Here is a 20,953-nt window from a genome sequence, read left to right on the forward strand (position 1 = left end):
CATCCAGGCTCAGATGTGTAATTAAGTTTCTCGTGTACAAACTAAGTCATGCTTCATAAATCCCGGTGTAAAACAGTGTAAACCGAGCTTCAGCGAGCACGGTGGGGAAAAAGGAAAAATTGCTGCACACACAATGTTTTGCAGAGTGACACTTAATCGTCACTATGAAACACTTTTTAAAATATTATTGTGAAACACGAGGGGAGCTTTCATTCCAACTTTATTTAAACCACTCGTCTTCATGTTGTATTTCATACAAACTTTATCTGGCAGCAAACAGCTACACCAGATTTAAGTGAATGAAAAGGATTTGTAAAAATACAAATTCATGCTGCAAATGTAACAAAACCCAGCTGCATTAATTAGGCAGTGTACTCAAAAATAAAATAAAAAAACAACAAAGCAACTTGTGAGATTTTTAAAACAATTTTAAAATGAATAAATATGCAGGAAAATACTAATTAAATAACTAACACAAATTAGAAAATGCATACACATCTTCTAGAACATTATCACAGATTTCTTTCATTTAAAAATAATTTTAAGAGGAGAAAAAATCTTTTTTTCTCCTCTTAAAATGAAAGCCAGTCCAGTCAAGAACAAAGACATGAAGATGTAAACATTCATCATCATAATACTGTAAAGTTTATGGCAGGAGCCTGGCAGTGGCTGTCGTCACAGCACTTAGTCTGCCAGCCGTTTCCCTGCTAACTCATTACCAACACAATGAAGATCATCTCTCACACACCTCGTCTGAGACTCCCTAAGCTTCAGCATCACATGCTGCTGAAACGCAGAGCCAATAAATACGCTCTCGTAGTGACCATGAACATGGCAGCTCTCCATCACCCTGACAGAGGAACTGAGGCCTGCTTGATTTAGTTTCAGAGTAACAGACGACACCGTGCAGCGACTCAGACCTGTGCAAACCCCTCAAACTCTCACAGCATCTTCTCGAAGGTTCTCACCCAACATCACAGCATACAACCGTGGCACCTCCTTCCACATACACACATGCCTCAGCACCACGTGAGCTAGTGCAGTGGATGTGATATGGCACACCCCCAGACTTGCACACACCCACTTCAGTGAAGGGAGGAGGGAGAGGCATAGCACACTTTTATTGCTGGGGGAGGGGTTTCCTCTTTCTTTCTCTATCAGTCCTTCTCCTTCTTCCCTCTGCAGCTCATGTGTGCGCGAGTGTGCGTATGCATGTGCGCGGCCACACCGCATGCCTGCGTGTCAGACATGTGACCAGCAGGCATAGCTTCTATTTTAACTCTGAGAACGGCAGATTAAAAGGAGAAAGAAGAGCAAAGTTGACAGAAAGCAATCAAAATCTATAGTGTGGCTCAGGAAAAAGCTTTATGTATTTCATTTAACGTTCATTCAGAGGCAATGCATTTAAAACTGAACTAACATTTAGACCCAAGTTCCCACAAAGTGATGTTCAGAAACCCTCAGAGTTAAGAGTTCACCCAGATTTATGTGTCCACAGCAGGGCTGAAGCCACAGGATGATTCGATAAATCACAGTGGTGACACATCAAAAGCGTGATGATCACAAATCCCCACCGTCATCCTTTGGACAATGAAGCCTGGACTACTACTACTACTAAATCGCTCTTCCCATTTCCCCTGACTGTCAGCCACGAGTTGCTGCTGCAGTTTAGAGCAATACTGCAGAAAACACTAGTGGATTTGATCAAATGTTGGCTTCTCCGAGTTCCTAAGCCCAGTGGCCCCCAACCCCCGGGCCTCGGACCGGAACCAGTCCATGAGTCATTTGGCACCGGGCTGCGAGAGTTGAGGCTCAGGTGTGAAATGTATGGTTTTCAGGGTTTTTATCGGTTTTCAGCGTTATTTTGTTATCGTTATGATAACTGTGATAGTGATATTTTATTCCTTTTGCAGCCATTTATTCCTGTTTGTGGCAGGGACAAATGTCATAGTAACAGTGTGTCAAGCACAAAAGGTTTGCAGCTCTTCATCATGTCTTTAACCGTTTATTTATGCACATTATTGCCCAAAAGATCGGTTAGTGTCATCCCATTTGCTGATATTAGTCAACAAAAAAGTTGCTGATACAGAATTTCTGCACTGATGCTGATTGGTGGATACCTAGGATAAATTTATATGTCGTAAACCTCGACACAGAATCACGATTTACACACACACAAAAAAATTAAAAAACAAAAACAATCCTTCTCCCGAGGACAATGGCTTTTGCTTTTGCCTGCTCTTTATTCCTTTCACTCTGAATGCAATGAACCCAGCACTCATGCAGATTCTCAGCAGTGGAAACTCAAGTCGCAGACAGTCAGACATAGTGAAGCCATGTTGGACAGAGTCAGTGAGTCACATTAAAAGGTTGCTAGTTTAGCTCAGTGGGTAACATATGTCGTATTGATAGACAGAGTAGGCCCGGGTTCAAGTCCCGCCCACCCCTTTGCTGCACACCTTCCCTCCCCCTCTCTGTTTTCCTGTCTATCCACACTGTCTCTATCCAATAAAGGCTAAAAGGCAAAAAAAGACTTAAAAAAAACAAAAAACAAAACAAAAGACTGAAATTTAAAAACCATTGTTCTGAGTCTAAATATAGACCGAGCAGCCCGTCAACGCATTTTGCTGATCAAAGGCAAAAGAGTTGCCTGCAACGCATTTATGTGGCACGAACATTCATCCGAAGAGAGCATTTCAACAACTTTTGCAAATTATGCTCAATTTCACACAGAAGTTAATCAAGTGAAGAAGCAGAAAGAGTGAAACGTTTTAACATCTTACCAGGAATTAGTCAAACCACATGGCCCCTGACAAGCAAACACTTAGTGACAGTGGAGAGGAAGAACTATGAAATCTGTGCCATCAGAAACTGAATCTGAATAAGTTAAATTTGAATTTGAATGACTCGGATTGAATCTGAATTGTAACTTGAATAAATGCTTTTAAAAACTGAATATGAATTAACCTAATTTGAAATTCAATTTATTGGTTTGAAAATAATCATCACTAAATTGAAATTGAATTTTATATTTTGAAAATGAATTTATTTGCTTTGAAACCGTATTTTATCCTTTAAAAGTTTAGTAATAATTTCAGATTCACTTCTCACCATTCAGTTTCAGTTCCAAAATTCAGTTTTTTGGGACTTACATCCGGTTCCGGTTCAAGAGTAATGAGCGCAGATTAATAGAACTACGTTTTACTAGCGGACCGAAAGTGTTACTGACGGGAATCTACAGCGTCTTGAGCTGAACTAAGACTTCAGAAGTCATTCGTCATGTCGAATGACCAGCGGATAAACTCTCAGGTTGGTAATAAATGTATTACATGTATAAGAACAAGCGTCATGTTAACAAATGATAGCCGTACGCTAACTTTTATGCTTCTTGTAGCTGTTAGCTAAAGACACTAATTTAGCGTAGTTTGCCCTGAATTCAGCTTTGACAAACAAATATGATCGACTGTTTCTAGTAGAATTCCAAAGTTGTCATCTTGGACCCTCTCAGAGTACCCCCTCTGTATGCTTGCAGAGACGCCTACAGTAGGGAAACATGCAAAACATTGTCCAAAACTTTGTATTTTAGCTTTATTTATGTCGTACACAGCATCTCAACTCTTTAGCTAACTTAATAACTTTAGCTAAAGTGAATAGTTAGTGTAATTCATTAGTGCAGCATTACTGGATCATCTCTGTTTGATATAATATGATATACAACTATCACTGAAACAGCAAACTTTGTAAATAAACAAACAACACTTCTCATTCTCTAAACATTTGGCCACAGCTGTAGATTACACTATCAGTGCTTGTTCACTCTTGACAATAATTACATTTCTTTATTTTTTCTTGTTTTTAAAAGGTTCCTTCATGTAACGATCTGCTAGAGGGTGTAGGGGGCCACAGCCCCGTCCTCCAGGGCATGAAGCAGGTATGGAGGAGATCAAAACTCCAGACATTCAGAGGCCCCCAGAACATAAGAGACCAAGGAAGACCAACAGAGGGGCAGCCGCGCCACTATCCCAGAAAGAGCTGAGGAGAGCCCCAGATGAGGGGTCACTCAGCAGCCGCGGAGCAGAAGCCAGGGGGGGTTGCAGTGACGTGCCCGTGAGCTCCGCCGGCAGCCAGCTGTGCCAGAGTGACCGAGAGGCCAAGGGCACCCCACCCCCGAAGTGGCCCGAGCGAGCCCCAGGCTCCAGGCCCCGATAAGCAGCCACCAGGAGTGAGCCGGTGTGTACCTGGACGCCCATCCCCGGACACAAAGAACCACTAATGCACCGACGTCTGAGGGCGTCTGCCACTGGCAGGGGAAGTGGTGGGGGGAGATAGGCCTCCATACCTTGGAGGGCCTGAGATGTCCCCAGAGAGGTGGTGTCTGATACCCAACCTGACATATAGACAGACATACAGGCACACACAGATACAAACATCCATTCCCACCCTCATGCTCTCATATGCAATAACTCAACACTCACCCAACGTGGAGACAGACATAGAGAGACACTGTACACACAATCACACTCCCCATGTGTACTCTAAGAACCGGATCTAGGTACCCTTGCCCCCGGAGGGGGAAACTGCACCCAGACCCAGGGGGTGTTACCCTTTTCCCTGCGGTGGAGAGAAGCAGACCGCCCCGACCCCGCAGCAGCAGGGAGGCCCCACATTCCAGACCCCAGACAATAATTACATTTCTAAATTCTCTTTGTGCATTTACAGGTAAACAATATCTAATATTTTATCTAAATGACTGCTTTGTCTTTGAAAAGGTGAAGAGCCTGAGGCCGGTGACGGTCCAGTTCTACTCTAAGTACATCCTTACGGTGGCTCACAGGACAAGGCCACGTTCCTGTCCTGCCAGAAGAGAAGACAAACTTCAGAGTCTTCATGCAGTTCAACCACACCTGTCATATTCCGTATGACGGGGGTCTCAAACTCCAGTCCTCGAGGGCCGGTGTCATGCAACTTTTCCATGTGTCCCTGGTGCAACACACCTGAATACAATTAGTAGGTCATAAGTAAGAGTATAGAACTTGACTGCATGCTGAGGTGGCCCCTAACCCCACTCAAGTAAATATAAGTAAATGTATGTATTTGGAAACAAATACTTCTAAAATACTTTTATTGCACCATGTTCATTCACTCATGAGCTGCTGTAACATGAATCAAATGGCTGAAAACTATTCACTTTAGCTAAAGTTATTAAGTTAGCTAAAGAGTTGGGATGCTGTGTAAGACATAAATAAAGCTAAAATACAAAGGTTTGGACACTACTGTAGGGGTCTCTGCAAGCATACAGAGGGGGTACTCTGAGAGGGTACAAGATGACAACTTTGGAATTCTACTAGAAACAGTCGATCATATTTGTTTGTCAAAGCTGAATTCAGGGCAAACTACGCTAAATTAGCGTCTTTAGCTAACAGCTACAAGAAGCATAAAAGTTAGCGTACGGCTATCATTTGTTAACATGACGCTTGTTCTTATACATGTAATACATTTATTACCAACCTGAGAGTTTATCCGCTGGTCATTCGACATGACGAATGACTTCTGAAGTCTTAGTTCAGCTCAACACGCTGTAGATTCCCGTCAGTAACACTTTCGGTCCGCTAGTAAAACGTAGTTCTATTAATCTGCGCTCATTACTCTTGAACCGGAACCGGATGTAAGTCCCAAAAAACTGAATTTTGGAACTGAAACTGAATGGTGAGAAGTGAATCTGAACTTATTCGAGAGCTAAACTTTTAAAGGATAAAATACGGTTTCAAAGCAAATAAATTCATTTTCAAACTATAAAATTCAATTTCAATTTAGTGATGATTATTTTCAAACCAATAAATTGAATTTCAAATTAGGTTAATTCATATTCAGTTTTTAAAAGCATTTATTCAAGTTACAATTCAGATTCAATCCGAACCATTCAAATTCAAATTTAACTTATTCAGATTCAGTTTCTGATGGCACAGATTTCTGCCCATAAAGAACTCCCTTTTAACAGGAAAAGGCCCCTCTCAGAACGAGGCACAGGACAGGACACCCACTTACTGTGGCTGGTTGGTGGCAAGAGGAAATACAAGAAAGTGGAGTGCAGAAAAAACACTTTCAAATTAATGTTCAATTTTAAAAAGTTAAGAATCCTTAAATTAGTTACAGACGAAGGGGGAGACCAATGGGAGCTCAGTGCTTCCGTGGTGCTCAGTGGGTGAGCAGGCTGCTATACTGCACATGGCTGGAGTTGTTCAAGTACGACCTGTGGCCCTTTGCTGCCTGTATCCCACATTCTCACTGCTCTACTATCAAATAAAGGCCAAAATGTCCAAAGAATATTTAAAAAGAAGAAGGAGAGAAAAAAACAGAGCAGACCACACATCAAGTTTAGTCTATCAAAGGCTGAAAAAAAAAAAAAAAAATAGAAAACCCAAAATCACATAATTCCGGAATTATGGAACTCACGAGTTTCATTATGGAAAAGTGGTGTAAATGTTCTGATTGGTTCCCCCACCATCACTACAAGACACTGAGAAGTGTTTAACACTTAGCAACAATCTTATTAAATTAATAATCAGAGGACTGGGGACAAATACACGCATTTGTCCCCAGTCCTCTGATTATTAATCAGTAGATCTTCTTCACTTTCTTGACATTTTAAATTCTCATTTTAATATTTACACACTGAATTTCTTGAGGGTCTGCAGACACAAGACTCTAAACTACTCACTACGTGAAAACAGCCGTGAAATGTCTTCTGTGACCTCTTAATGACAACTCTGTTCAGCTGCATTATGGGGATTGTAGGATCTAACATATGTATTGATTAAATGATGAATTGTGGAAATTGTGATACTCAAAAAAAATCTGCCATTTAACTGAATGTTTTATATCATTAGCATGTTTTTTAAAAATTAGTTTCTACATCACTATTTTGCTTTCACACTTTGAGTGGCTGCAAACGTTTCTAGACAAATTAGACTAAAAATAAATGAAATTAAACCCTTTCAGCATGAGCAGGGATCCAATTAAAACACACCAGGTCTAATTTACTGTTTCAGTCTAATACAGTTATTTGCATCACATAGGAAAGGTTATCATATCATTCAAAATAGTACCGGTATACATTTTTTCATGATATAAAAGTGTGATAGTGATATTGCTGCTATAGCAACAGCGTGCTTTTATGCTCCCTAGTGCAGATCAGCGAGAAAAGCCTGGGCATGTCTGAAAGCTTCATGTCAGCCACTGACGATTTAGTACCTAAAAGGGAGCTACTTCAAACACCTCCCAGGAAGCACTGCATTTTGCAAAATGTGTAGGAAAACTGATCCTAAAGATGGAAGCAACGAGCACGTTTCACCAGAGGCAGAAACACATTAAAGGAGGAGATGCTAGTAGGTGGTGATGTACGACCCAAATGTAAATAAATGACTCCACCGAGCGCTGCTGGAGAACTTGCTAGTTACACTGAACGTGATGGTTCACTTATGTTGTGTCACTGGATATAATGCTGTGTTGTGATAATGTTTGAGACTATTTGCACAAACCTTAAGAAATAAAAAGCCCCCTACAAAAAAGCAAAAGATAAAGACAAATTGCATCAAGGCTGATGCCTCCTGTCCACAAACGTGTGTCCTGTCGGACAAAAATTTCAAGAATTCAGATCTAGTGGGCAACGGCGTTGGGCCCCAGCCCCCTCGGCTCCATCTGACAGACACGCACGCAAACACAGACGCGTTTTCATCCCCTTCAGGAACGGGGGTTTTGTCGCCTGTTGGTGATGAGCTCAAGTTTGTAAAAGGTCATAAAAAGCTATTAAAAATTCATTGACTTAAAAAAATTAATAAGTTAGGGAAATAGTAAGAAAGATTCAGCTTGATTCAGATTAGGTCACCATTCTCAACACCTCATTTTACAGTAGCTGGGTAAATGTTTTAAGATTTTTAATTGAAGGAGGAGGGTTGTTTAGTTTTTTTCCTCGTAGAGGTTTGATGTACGTATTCTATAAAACCAAAAGCATCCAAACTGTGCTGTAAAGTTATGGATTTCTACTCGTTGGTTTACGTAAAATCCACTTTGGTCGGGAGATTAAGTGAAGCTTTGTGCTCTTTGTCTGACTGTTTATACAAGAGGCCTGTTGTTCTCAGAAAACAGAAGCGGAAGTGGAGGAGCTGAAGGAAAATGTCTGCAATCAGTGCAGTTCAGTTTCCTTGCATAAGCATGAAGGAAGACTTCCATTTCTGACCTGTTAGAAAGACATGAAAGGGTCATTCGCCTTTGCAGATAACTGATCTCATGCTACAGCTCCCCTTGAAATCACAGTTCCTATTTAAAACGAATGTGGCTCCGATTGTTTTATGCAAAAAATTATAAAATTAAACCAGTTTTTGTATTTAAATGTTATAAATCAATTCCAACATGCAGGGTTTTTTTGCAATTTCACAGCATTTTTGAACTGTTCTCTGTGGTGTTGTATTTTTATTTGTGTAACTGTGTCTGCTGTCAGGGTTAATGCTGACTGAGCTTTGTAACACCCTGAAATGATTGGGGTGAAAACACCAGCTCAAAATACATGACAGTGACTTACATCCTGTAAAACATTATTTTAGTGCTTCCACATTCAACCAAAAGCTGAGAAACACCAAGAAACACAGATTACCACCTGATGTATAGAACAAATGCTTTAGCAGCCTGGCTAGCCAATATTTGCAGGGAAGCTTCTGCTTTGCTAAAGAAACTTGTTATCTGTAATAAAGGCATGTATTATATTTGGTTAGCACTGGTTTTGTGGCTTGTTTTTACTAGTTGGTAAAGTTTTAGCTTAGCTTTTCAGCCTAAGCAGCCAGCTTCTAAATATATATATATATATATATATATATATATATATATATATATATATATATATAAGAAATAAAAATGAAAAAGGGTTAAAACAAACACATTGACAATATTGTCAGTCAATAACGGGCCATAGTACAATTTAAGCAATTCTTTACAGTGCTGTAAAAATCATTCAAAGAGAATAAATACAACATTTTTAACAACCACAGACTAGATGTTCCAATCTTGTGGCAGCATTACATTCTCTCTATTTAACTTGACTTTTCTGTTTTAGTTTTCAGTTTATTGATTTTATTGCAGACAATTAGGTCTAAATCTTTGTGAAATAGTTTAAATAGTTTTTACTCTTTTCTTTCTTTATTTTATAAATAGAGCACAATTGTAATCATATGCAATATACAGCACTAACATTTTGGAGGAATAATAGGTGCAGTTCATACAACTTCAGTATCCGTTCGACCAACGTGTGAGCTTAAATGTGCACGTTTTAGTTTTTTACTGGAAAAAGCAAGTGACTAAGAATGGGGGAAAAATCTGTCCTATTTAATGCCATTACTGTGTGCAAGTGAGGCAGGACTCACGTACACGCACGCACACACACACACACACACACACACACACACACACACACACACACACACACACACGTAAACATGAGGGGCCCCATCCAGCATGCACACCCGACCCCTGGCCCCAACAACCCTCCTCCCTTTCCTACTTTCGTTGTCTTCTTTTCTTGATCACTCCTTCTTCCCCCCACCCCGTCAATGTGTGTGCACCAACTAATGTAGGGAGAGGACAGATGGTTTGAACCAGAGAGAAGAAACAATCAGAAAGATGGGGTGGAGGGGGTAGGTGGGGGTCTTCTTAAAGAGACAGATCTCATTTACCCCTTCACCTACATTACACACATGCCTCCACTGTCCTCATCCCTTCATTTTTACACCCTCTCCTCACCTTATTTTGGCTTGGACCTTTGTAATTACATTCTACATTCATATTGTTCTTTAAGTTGAAATGTTATTTCTCTCTTTTATAGACTTAGAAATGAAGAACCAGTGGTTAGCTAAGTTTCTTTTTTTGCCTTTCAAAATAAGAAAGTACATCTTTAAATTTCACTTAAGCTCACATGTAACCATTTCTATTGCCCGGGCTGCTCAGATAACACTGCTAATGCTGCTTCTTTCCTTTTGTTACATTTGAATTTAGAAACAAACAACAAAAATCCTCCACAGAAGATTTTAAGCAGTCACGGGCCAGGAAACAGACCAGTTCATGTCACAGAATTGTGCATGTAGAAATTAAACTTTTAATAGTTGGATCAGTACAGTTTGTATTTACAGAGTAAAATATTTGAAATTAAAATACTTTGCACAAAACACCATTTCTACATGTATGCTGACAGAAATAAACCATGAAATAGCTCCGGCAACACAAACACCCATTTGAAACAAAGCTTTCACACAGATATGAAGACTCAGCATGAATACATACGACACCAGTTTGGTCCAAAAATGTAAACCAAGTGAAACCAGTTACTGCAAGAACTCAAATATCACAGTCATACCACACACTGCAAAATGATTTTACGTTGTCTGATTGGATCATTTATGCACCAATTAAAGTTAAAATAAAGCACATTTTTATTCATTATTCGCTTTCATAATCAGTGGTTAGATTTTCACAAAAATAAAAACAGATCAGTTTAATTCCATTACTTCACTGAAACTGACTTAACGGCAGTTCCTATTATTTCAATGCAGTGAGCAAAACCTAAACTTAATGAGCATCACCAAAACAGTTTTATATTTACCTGAAAGAAAAACAACGAGCAGCTCTTTGTGTGCTTCTGTGTGATTACAGTGACCCTCAATGACTAAATACCCTCATTAATGTTTTGCTATTCTCGCTGTAAAAGTAATGAAATACAGAACACAGCTGAAAATTGAACTTCCACAATACACCCAGTGTGGATGCTCGAATGCTTTTCATAGAAGAGTACAGACTGCACTGGACGCACACAACAGCAGCTCTCTGAAGTTACATCCGACTTAATCAGCAAACGGAAAATTGTTTATACTGCAAGCTTCGGCGAATGACTAGTAGTAGCATAGTGGTAGAAATTGTAGTACTGACGTACGTTAATACTGTTGCTGCCAAGCAGAATGTTTTGTTTTTTTAACTGTAGCTTCAATAATTTGCATTTCAGGAGCAGATTGTCTCTGTTGCAGGAATAAATGAATTACACAATGTGGGACATTATCTCCCTGCAGTAGAACAGAAGTATAAAACTGGTGATGAATGCCAGTTAGAACAGTAAAATGATTATTCTTGTTTCTGTGAAGTTGTAACTGGCATAGACAAATGCTGTCCTTCATCTGCCTTCGCGTAGCTGCAGTTGAGTTGAGGAATCCATTCATGCCGTCTCAAAATTATCCACAGCTATTCTTTTAGTTCGAATGCACGGTTTACCTCTCAGTGCATGAACCACTGCAGAGCAGCAGCCTGTCTAATCAGATTACAACTGAGCTATCCCTCAAAACTGTTTGTCCAACATCCCCGAGCGATGCAGTTCAGCTGACATCAAAATTTAAACCACATTCATCCTCCTTCCTGTGACTCCCTCTGGATCCTTTTGGTTTGTCTGTCGGTCGTTCCCTTACCCGGTCTCAGCTCTTGTGCAGACGGGGCTGAAACGGTTCGGGGATCGCGGCAAAAAACAAGAGGGCGAAACGAGCGCACTGTACCAGAGAGTAACCAAAACAGCACAATGAAACCATGAACACGCCGAGCAGAGAGCGAGCGAGCAGAGAGAGCAGAGAGCGAGGATAAAGTAGAAAGTCAGAGCGTGCATGTGGGTGAGCGAGGCACAGTGCTGCTACCAGACGATTGGTCGCACCCCTCTTGCTCCCTCCGCCCACTTGTCCCCTCCTCCTTTGCCAGCCATGAGCGAGGAGGAAATAAAACCATAGCTCGCCTCTCTCCTTCAGCTCTGTGTACTGCTGTGTGAAAGTGCTAGCCACACACATCCAGCTCCTCACATGCATGATCGTATGGGTGCATTTAAAGCTGCAGCACACTTTACATGGGGGGAAAAGGCACACAGCTTCAGCAAGGGGAATTACACAGAGGTGAAAACAGTAGAGCAAAGATTCACACACACTGCATACATGTCATAGCTAAGAAAAAACAAAGAAATCTGCTAAAAAACTTGAATGTTTCGATAGCATAGTGTTCACTGATAAACAAGATCTATATTCCAACAAAGCTTTGTCAGCAGATATTCAGGTATCTGATATTTTAAACACTGCTTTTTATGAACAGAGTTTAACTGTGGTACAAAACCGACAGCCCCATCACGTATACAGGATTTTACCGGTAGTTTACAAACTCATAACACACATTTTTGGATGCTAATGGAGTTATAAAATGTCACTAATTGATTCCTTCTCTGTACTACAATTTTGTTAGAGTCATGTAGAAAATATGACATTTGCATTCATGTACCTTATTGATCCAAACCCTGACAAACCATTCGTTTATTTAAGGAGAAGAGAATACTGGCTGGTTTAGCAAATTTACCTACAAGGCTACAAATAACCAGAGATTAAACACTGTGGAGGAAACTGGTAAACTTGGGCCATCCTGACATTCTGAATAATTTTGGGAGAATAAAATTGGGATGTTTTACTGTCATCACCTCTCGATGGGAAAGGGTCTGCTTAAGATTTATTCAGACTACTGGAAATACAACTTGTTAAATTTAGGAACTGCTTAAATAGAACCTGGTGAAGTAGGCTAAGAAATGTCAAAAAGTGTCCTGTTACTTCTGGCATAAAACCAATACAGCACTTCATACAAGCGTAACAGTCAAACATGGTGGTGGAAGCATGAAGACTACGACTGTTTTGCTGCTTTCAGGAGCTGGATGGAACCATGAATTCTGCTCTCTATCAGAAAATCCTAAAGGAGAACATCCAGCAGTCAGATTGTGCACAGAAGCTCAAGTCAGTTATGCAGCAGAGCAGTCATCTGCAACATACCAAAAATTCCAGCTTTGACGAAAGCTTTTTCACACCACTACATGTTAGCTTCACCAAGAGATTCAAACTTTAGAAGCAGGTGGGACAAAGTCTGAGGCCATGGCTCTGAGCCAGAAAAGGATAGATTGTGCGCTCTGGGTTCAGAACAACGCGCTTCCTCGAGGTCGAGCTTGGGTATCTCAGGGTCGTGTTCATGAGTGGGGAAAGAGTAAGACAGAAAATTGATGGACAGACTGGTGTCTGCAGGAGAGGCTGTACCAGTGTGTTGTGGTGATGACACCAGCGTCTGTGGATTAAGGCCACAGGCTGTGGGTAGTCACCAGGATAATGCATACAATGGCAAAAATTAACTTCCTCCAAGGGAAGTCCAGATTCATCCTAATGAGCCCACAATGCTCACTGGACTGGTCGTGTTGCACGCAAACGGTGACGTCGCCATAGCTCCAAACCATTTATACCAGTGCTGAGGGCATGAGTACGAGTCCTGCAGTATTTCCCAAACAGATGTCAACACTCAGACAAAAAAGTTTTTTTCCACAGAAAATCACCTCTTTTCAAACTCTTGCAACATTTCCCCCTAAAATGATGGTCACATGATCACACACTCAAAAAACTGAGGACTGCACAACCAGCCAACATGATACCAAAATGCAGCGAGCACTACCGGATGTGACATCACTTTTAGCGTGCAGCAAAACCTGAGTGAAATGGGCCCATTAGAGATTGTTATGAGTGCTGTCACTTGGGAGGGGCTCATAGTAGAGCGATTGCTCATCCACAGCAGAAAGAGCCAGTTAAGGTAGTTCAGGCATCTAATTACGATGGCTTGAACGTTAGATGTCTGGGGCAGACTCAGGACATTCTGACTTTGGTCTTAACATCCCCCCAGAAGACCTGACACAGTGGCCAGGGAGGGGGGGCGTTTAAACGTTACAAGCCAGGGAGTTTGGGAATCACTAATGCGATGAAGACAACATCACCTAATGATGTACATACAAACTTTGACAGACCTCTTAGACTCGTCAGAAGTAGAAGGGCAGTTTTGATCATGCAAACTGTTTTGTCCACCTCAGAGGAAAAAAAACAACTCGAGTGGGAAAGTGTTACGATTTTTTTTTGTCCACTTCCTCGTCTTCTGACTTGGACACTTCTTTAAATGCATGCTAAACAGTGCCCCATTAAACCAGATAGCAGGTTTATTACAAAAGCATTTACAGCCAAGCTTGTTGTGGAGATGATTTTATATACGTCAAACTCAATTACAAGAATGGACAAACAAATGGTGCCTAAAATATCTAGAATATAGCTGTTGCATCCATTAAAGGGAAAAAACGTGGGGGGGACAACATGTACAGTAACTTCACTCAGCTGCTAAAAAAAAAAAAAGCCAATACAAAATGTGTAACACCATTACAGAAAGGGAGGAAATGACATTTAGCTTTTTGAAGCCACTTTCATAAGAAAAATGGAAGATATCAGTATTTCAGAGGATGTTCCCAGCCATGGGTTGGACTTTTAACTGCTAACACTGTGATGTGATTTGGACGTGATCAGTCTATGGGTCGCAGGAATCTTTTTCTCTTTTGGAGGTTTTCAGTGAAAATTAATAATTATTATTATTATTTTAAAAAAGATTCCTAAACAGTGAAACAATGACAGCAGATATGTTGGCATGCTTCATGTGCAGCAGTATTTTCAGGATTCCATGCATTTTTTTCCTTTTGAAGGAAATGCAAACAGGAAGCTGTAACACATGAAGACTAATGCATGAAGAAAGTAGAACAGGTTGCAACCTCCAATGCAATTTCTCCTGTTTTCAAATGAGCCGACATCATCATTTCCTTTTTGGATACAAATGGCAAATGGAAAAATGAGTCGAGACTCAAAGGAGACTGGAATTAATTCCCACAATTATGAAATTACAACATTTTGGTGTGCTGTGCATGATAGCCTCGTGTCGCGGTGAAGGCAGGGTGCAAATCCTAGCACACTGAACGCTAAAGATAACATTTTGGTGCCAAAGGTCACAGCATACCAGAATCAGACACTAAACCCTGCCTCCACCAAGGACATACAAAAATACTACAAAGCAGGAATAATTATTATTATAATGGTTTTTAGCCACACACTAATTATGGGTGAATTATGTTTATTCAAAATTCCAACTTTTTGCTTTTTACTTTGTTTGTTGTTTATAGTTTTAGTGCAAAGAAGAAAAAGTCTTCAGTGGAAAATAAATATATAATCGATCTGTTTTAAAGTACAATTGTTTGCATAAAACTGACCCAACAACTAAGTATTGGCCAATGGTGTCTGTAAATACCATTATATTTCCTGATGTCAGTCAACAGGGCTAATACCAGTTGATACTGATATTCTGCAAGTTGCCCGTGCAAATGTTTAGAGGGAGTGTAATAAAAAATGTGAACTTTGCAGGAATGCACCTAAAATCAAAGGCTAATTTTAATATTTTGTTTGAATCAGTGTAACAATTATTACAAGACTTCAAAGCCTTTAAAAAACATAAAAGAAACACAATAAATAAGCTAGCCTATAATCTGTAGCAGCTCTCGTTTTACCTGTGACATCCAACACAACTCTATTTTTTTAAGTGCCAGGTTGCTGCAACAGAATTTTGCAGAGCATGGGTAACATGAAAAAACACACACACACACACCCATGCCATTTATATTTCAACTGGGTTTAACGGGATTTTTGGTGGGCGTCACCACTGATTTGCTTCACGCCAACAGCGAGCGTTCTATACATATCCCCTCTCCAAAGAGGGAGGCTTGTTCTCTCTGAGAACCCACACACACAAAAACTCCCCTCCCTTCTCTCCCCTCTCCTCTTCCTGTAGCTATACAACCCCAGCTTTCCACCTTGCCAAACCCTCTGCAGCCTTACACAGTAACCAAACAGCTCTCTCCGAAACTTCCAACTCGTCCATCTTTAACGTCCATACATACAAACGCAAAAGGTACCGTTCAAAACACGGTCAGAGGTCAGGACAGGCAGGGCCAGCGCCCCCTGCACTGAGACTTGTGGAATATAAAGAAGAAGGAATTGAACCTTCATTCTTTTAGTTAAGGGACTGACACCCCCACCCCACCTCCTTCAAATAGCCCAAAGGGCTTGTTCCTTCAGAACAGCCGCCACTCCCACACAAACACACACACCCTCCTTGAGGTTCAGAAGCAACTGCAGGAGAGCAGTTTTAAGACGTTTAAACGTATGTACTCTGGCAACTTTCTTTTAAACACGTGTAGAAACGCGAACACCCCCGAAAACTTTTACGTCCACGTTAGAGTCACAATAAATGAGAAACATTCAAAACGCTATCAAAACAAGCAGCTTATTGAGTGAAAGTAGACGAAAATAAAATATATGCTGGAATCTATTATTTTGAGTGTTTTTGTCCAAACGCGCACGTGGCCAGAAAACGCCTGATTCGTTGCCCCACAGTCTTTGTTTGACAACGGGAGGATTTTAAACATTTACAAAATAATTTCGTAAATTAGCGTCCGCTCAAACAGCTCGCACACGCTCGGATGCTGGAGATGAGCAGATGTTTTTCATAAATATTTAAACGCGATCATTTTGCGACATAATTTGGATAATTGAGCTCTGGCTGACGGACTGCACGAACAGCCATTTTAAGGCAGGGCTTCCACAAATACAGTTTTCCGTCATGTTAATATTTTTCTCATTTTTTAAAATTTATTTACATTTAAAAGAAAAGCACACACACACACACACACACAGAACACGTGATGTAGGCCACGGGGCGACCCGGGCGCTGACGAGACCCAAAGTGACACACTGTGGAAAAAAAAAGAATAAGGAGCAATCTGTACAGTGGCTGCTTCATTCAAGGCTTCGCCATTTTGCCCTCCATGCCTGACGTGGTGCAACTCCTCTTTGCGTGGACGCACCACGTGTTGTGAAGCCACGAAGGGCCACAAGCTCGTCCCACGGTACCCCCGCACCCACCCACTCACAAATCACCTTTATTATGGCTCTTTAAGGTGATCACAGTCAAGGTGGGACTCTTCACGCACCCGCGAAGACACCTGAAGGCATTACAGCCCACAGCCATGTTAGCTCAGCGTGTAAGGCGAGTTTGGCAATAAGTGACCAGACTCGGCCCCACTCATCCACACAAAGACCACGCTGCTGGGATGTGTGTGCCACAGCAATGTTGCAACGTTTTTACTCTGCTTTCGTGGCGCAGGGCGGGCGCCCCAAAAGCCAGCTCAGTTTGAAATATTCGGCCTTTTTCATACAAAATCCCGCGAAGAGTGATTACGCCAAATCGTAGCATTTATTAAAAGGCAACAAGTGTGGAAATGGGGTGGAATCTTCTACATTTCCTGGCCATTTTGGCTCATAGTGAATACGCACACACACATACATACATACGCACACATGTGGCCAAATGGCGGAACATGGAGAACTGTGCTCAACTCGTATCTGTGCCAAAGGTTACGGGCATAAATGATGGGCTATAAGAGAATTGCATAGTGCTGTTTGAATGAAGCAGGTCAAATGAGCACAATGGACACCAGTTAGAGCTACTACTGAACCGCAGAAATTTCATTGACACCCAATTACAAAGAAGCCAAAGCTACAGGTACACTATCAGGCTGCCACATAAATGTGTCCGAGTTGGCGTGAAGCAAAAGGCATTTAAATGTGAAATATTCACACCCAGCACCTATTCTGGGTTAAAACGAGCATTATATATTTAAAAGAAATACTACAATTAATAAACAGCACAGCTGTGTTTTTAATTGGAAAGACGTGTTATTAATTTAACTATTAAAAAAATAACAGCTCCATTAAATCACAATTTCCTCGTCAAATACATTCTAAAAGAAACCTATAAACGAAATAAAATAATCAACACACCGCATTTCCGTCACAACTCACAGCATCGTTAAAAACTGATTTGTTTTCAGAGTGTGCACGTTAAACCGAAGAGTTTTAATAAAAGCAAAAAGCTTGGGAATAACGTGTACAAGCGAATATTATCCATGCACACATTAAAGCACTGAAAGGTTGTCCAACACGTGAAACTACACCACGAATACATCTCTAAAATACATATGTGTCAGTGTATTTTTTAAAATCGTGTTAAAGAAATTGTGTAGTGACTGTAGTGTAAGGAGTAACTACATAAAAGGCTGGGCCTAGAGCATATAGTAAACCACAGGACGTGCTCACATCAACACTGCGACTTTACGAAGAACCTATATCTACGTGCTTGTTGAGCTCACTCTAAAAACACAGCAGCATTTTAAAAGGACGAGTAAAAATCCAACCACACTGCACAGAACGACAGGCACCTAGCTAAAGCTGTCACAGTTCAGCTCCACAGCAATGGCCGACAAAGTTGAGGGTCCACGCTACACTGCCACACCAACAAACACAGCCAAGCTAGCCACTGCTAGCCTCACAATGGCTTTTTAACGTCAAGTGGGCGCAAGGGCCGAAATCTGTGTCCCAATAATAGCAAATCATTCAGTGAAGTCGTTGTTTTCACTTATTACCCCATGAGAGAAAGACCCACATAAGGTGATGCAACACATGAAAGGTTTTTTCCCCTTTTCTTTTTGAGAAAGGAGGGGGAGGGGTGATACAAGTGCTCAATGTACCTTTGCTTCTTGGGGACGGAGTGTTCGACCTCAATACGTTTCCCATGAAGTTCCACTTTACCTGAAAAAACGAAAACTGGTTCAGAACAAAGTGTGGCTAAATGCTAACTGTGTACTAGCTGCAAAGGCCTACGAAGGGGATCTACTGCATTCAGTGTGGGTTGCCTTGCGGTTCACTTATTTCCAATTAAACCTGGTGATCTTTCAAGCACTCATGAAAAGTACTAAGATGCAGTTATATTGAAAGTGCTCAAAACATGTCCTAAAGTCAGGGGGCAAGTGAATAGTGTACATCACGTCACTTTCCGTCTGCTTGAATCCCTCAGAAATGCCAAGCGATAACTATACGTTTATCAGTTTAACTCTGAGTGGCAGTTAAAAGGTTTCAAGCCCACATGGTTGTAGTGTGAGAGGGTTGTTTGGAGAGTTTGGTGAGGGTTCAGGAAGGATCAGAGGGAGCTGACTGGCATGGCGACCTTGCCTCCTCACGTTACATGTGTAGGGAACCATGAGAAATGGGCCACAGAGCTGTCGCCACGCAGGAAAGCGAGCTGTACCATACCGGGGTAGGTTTGTGTAAATTCTGGGTTGGTCTGAGGCCAGGTTTGGTAAGGGCTAATTTATTTGTTTCTGCCTTTGTCATAGTGGACTCCCGGCTTAAGGGGGAGGGGAAGCAGCAAGGCTTCATCCTATATCACAAGAGTAGGCTACTCTATCCAGTGCTCAGGGGTGCAAGATATTAAAACGCCTACCAGAAGCACTCATTAGCTTGAAATGCACGTGCCATAATTAGCACAGTACTGTTAGATTCTCCTTTGATAAATTACAACGATATCGAGGAAAGCTTCACCAGTGGCTGTGTTTTACAGTATAGCTTTACACTACGTGCGTCCCCCCCTCCTGCAAAAGTTGAATGGCTCCCGTGGGTGTGTAGCTTTCCACACACTAATATTCCTTATTCTAACACCAATAAAATAATTTCAGGAATTTATTTATTTATTTAATCTCGCGTGGAGCCTCGGGAGGCGAACGGACAATAAAACTGGGATACACCGCTGAAGGTGAGCATGCAACCGGGGCTGTGCGCCGGCGTCTACGGCTTCCCTATATATAGAATGAATGAAATTAAAGGTGGAAATAAGAGAAGGCTTTTTTTGGTGACTTGTAGTCCACCTTAACTCACCAGAAAATGTCTCGATAGCCTTCATGGCCCAGTGATCGTCCGGACAATCCACAAACGCATAGCCGGTTTTCATTAGAAACTGTCCGGTGTATGGGATCTTGTGTTCGTCAAAGGTTTTTCCTAAGTCCTCGGCAGTCACGCTTTCGCCTAGATTCCCAATGTATAGCTTGTGCATTGTGGAAATTGTTTTCCCGAGCCCAGAAAAAGAAAACAAAAAACAAAGCCCAGAATAACTAAAGATTGGAGCCAGCAAAAAGTTTCTGCTGAATGTGCTAATAGCGCAACAAGATATTGTCACACTTGCCACTCAAACAGAAAGTGTAAATCACGCTAGAGGACAAAAGTACGAAATAAATTTGAATTCACGATGACAAATTCAAATAAAAAAATGTAAAAAAGTACAATCAGGTGGTAACGTTGAATATTGCTGTAAATCCAGTTGAATAAGTGGAGCAGGAGAAGAAATGAAACCCCCTGACTTGCAGCCGGCCCCAACAGACGAATAAAGCAGCAGCCTATAGCCTCTATCGCGCTGTGGAGGAGGTGGGTTGGACTGGGTCTGATGATGGGTCTATGGCAGAAGAGTGGGAAAAACTATGGCGGGATCAGATCGGGAGAAATGTTTTCCTCTCTCTCTCCGCCTCTCTCTCTAGTTTTCTATCCTTCCCTCTTTCGGCGATCCGCCTGCTGCCGGCAGAGGGGTGACGCCGCCCCTCGTCGACTCCAATTCACGTTTTTTTTTTCGTTTTTTTTTTTTGTGTGTGAGAGAGGAAACCACGTGGTGTAGTTGGAGTAGGTAAGCAAGGCGGAAGGGAGGGGGCATCCCCCTCTCATCCCAGGGTTTTCACCAGATGAGCGCGTGTGCGTATGTGCGCGCGCATGGTAACAGAAGCCGAGACTCCCAATTCCGTGCTGTACAGTAGTGGACAACAGTACAGTTGGCGTGTTTTCCTGAGCGGTGGGGGGCATGCATCACGATGTAGATGTAGACACCCGCGCTTAATGCGGGCGAATACGGAGAATTGCAGCTAAAAGCTGATAGTGGACAGCGTGTGAGCGTCTACTTTGTTGGTATTTATTTTGTTGGGGGGTATTTCCTCCACCCTTCAGTCTAGTGGAAGGCCTCGGTGGCCGTAGCCGTTTCACATTTAAATAGCAAGGCACCGCCCGCTCATTCTACTGCGTAGCACCCCCACCCCCTGTTGTTGCTGTTCCCGCCCTCTGGATGGGTATGATTT

General features: G+C 41.6%; 1 protein-coding gene across 1 annotated transcript in view; it reads right to left on the bottom strand.

Annotated features, from left to right (window-relative positions):
* igf2bp1 (insulin-like growth factor 2 mRNA binding protein 1) overlaps positions 1-20,452 on the bottom strand; it is a 48,689-nt gene extending 28,237 nt beyond the window's left edge. The window contains exons 1-2 of the mRNA XM_087837198.1: positions 19,716-20,452; positions 18,533-18,593 (exon numbers count right to left, since the gene is read on the bottom strand). Coding sequence (XP_087693324.1) covers positions 18,533-18,593; positions 19,716-19,890 — 236 coding nt within the window. The 5' untranslated portion in view covers positions 19,891-20,452. The remainder of the gene's footprint in view (positions 1-18,532; positions 18,594-19,715) is intronic.
* Between the last annotated feature and the right edge of the window lie 501 nt (positions 20,453-20,953).

The sequence above is a fragment of the Neolamprologus brichardi genome, unplaced genomic scaffold (assembly GCF_056152115.1).
Source record: "Neolamprologus brichardi isolate AB-2024 unplaced genomic scaffold, ASM5615211v1 NODE_ptg000031l+_length_7269946_cov_1, whole genome shotgun sequence".
NCBI lineage: Eukaryota > Metazoa > Chordata > Actinopteri > Cichliformes > Cichlidae > Neolamprologus > Neolamprologus brichardi.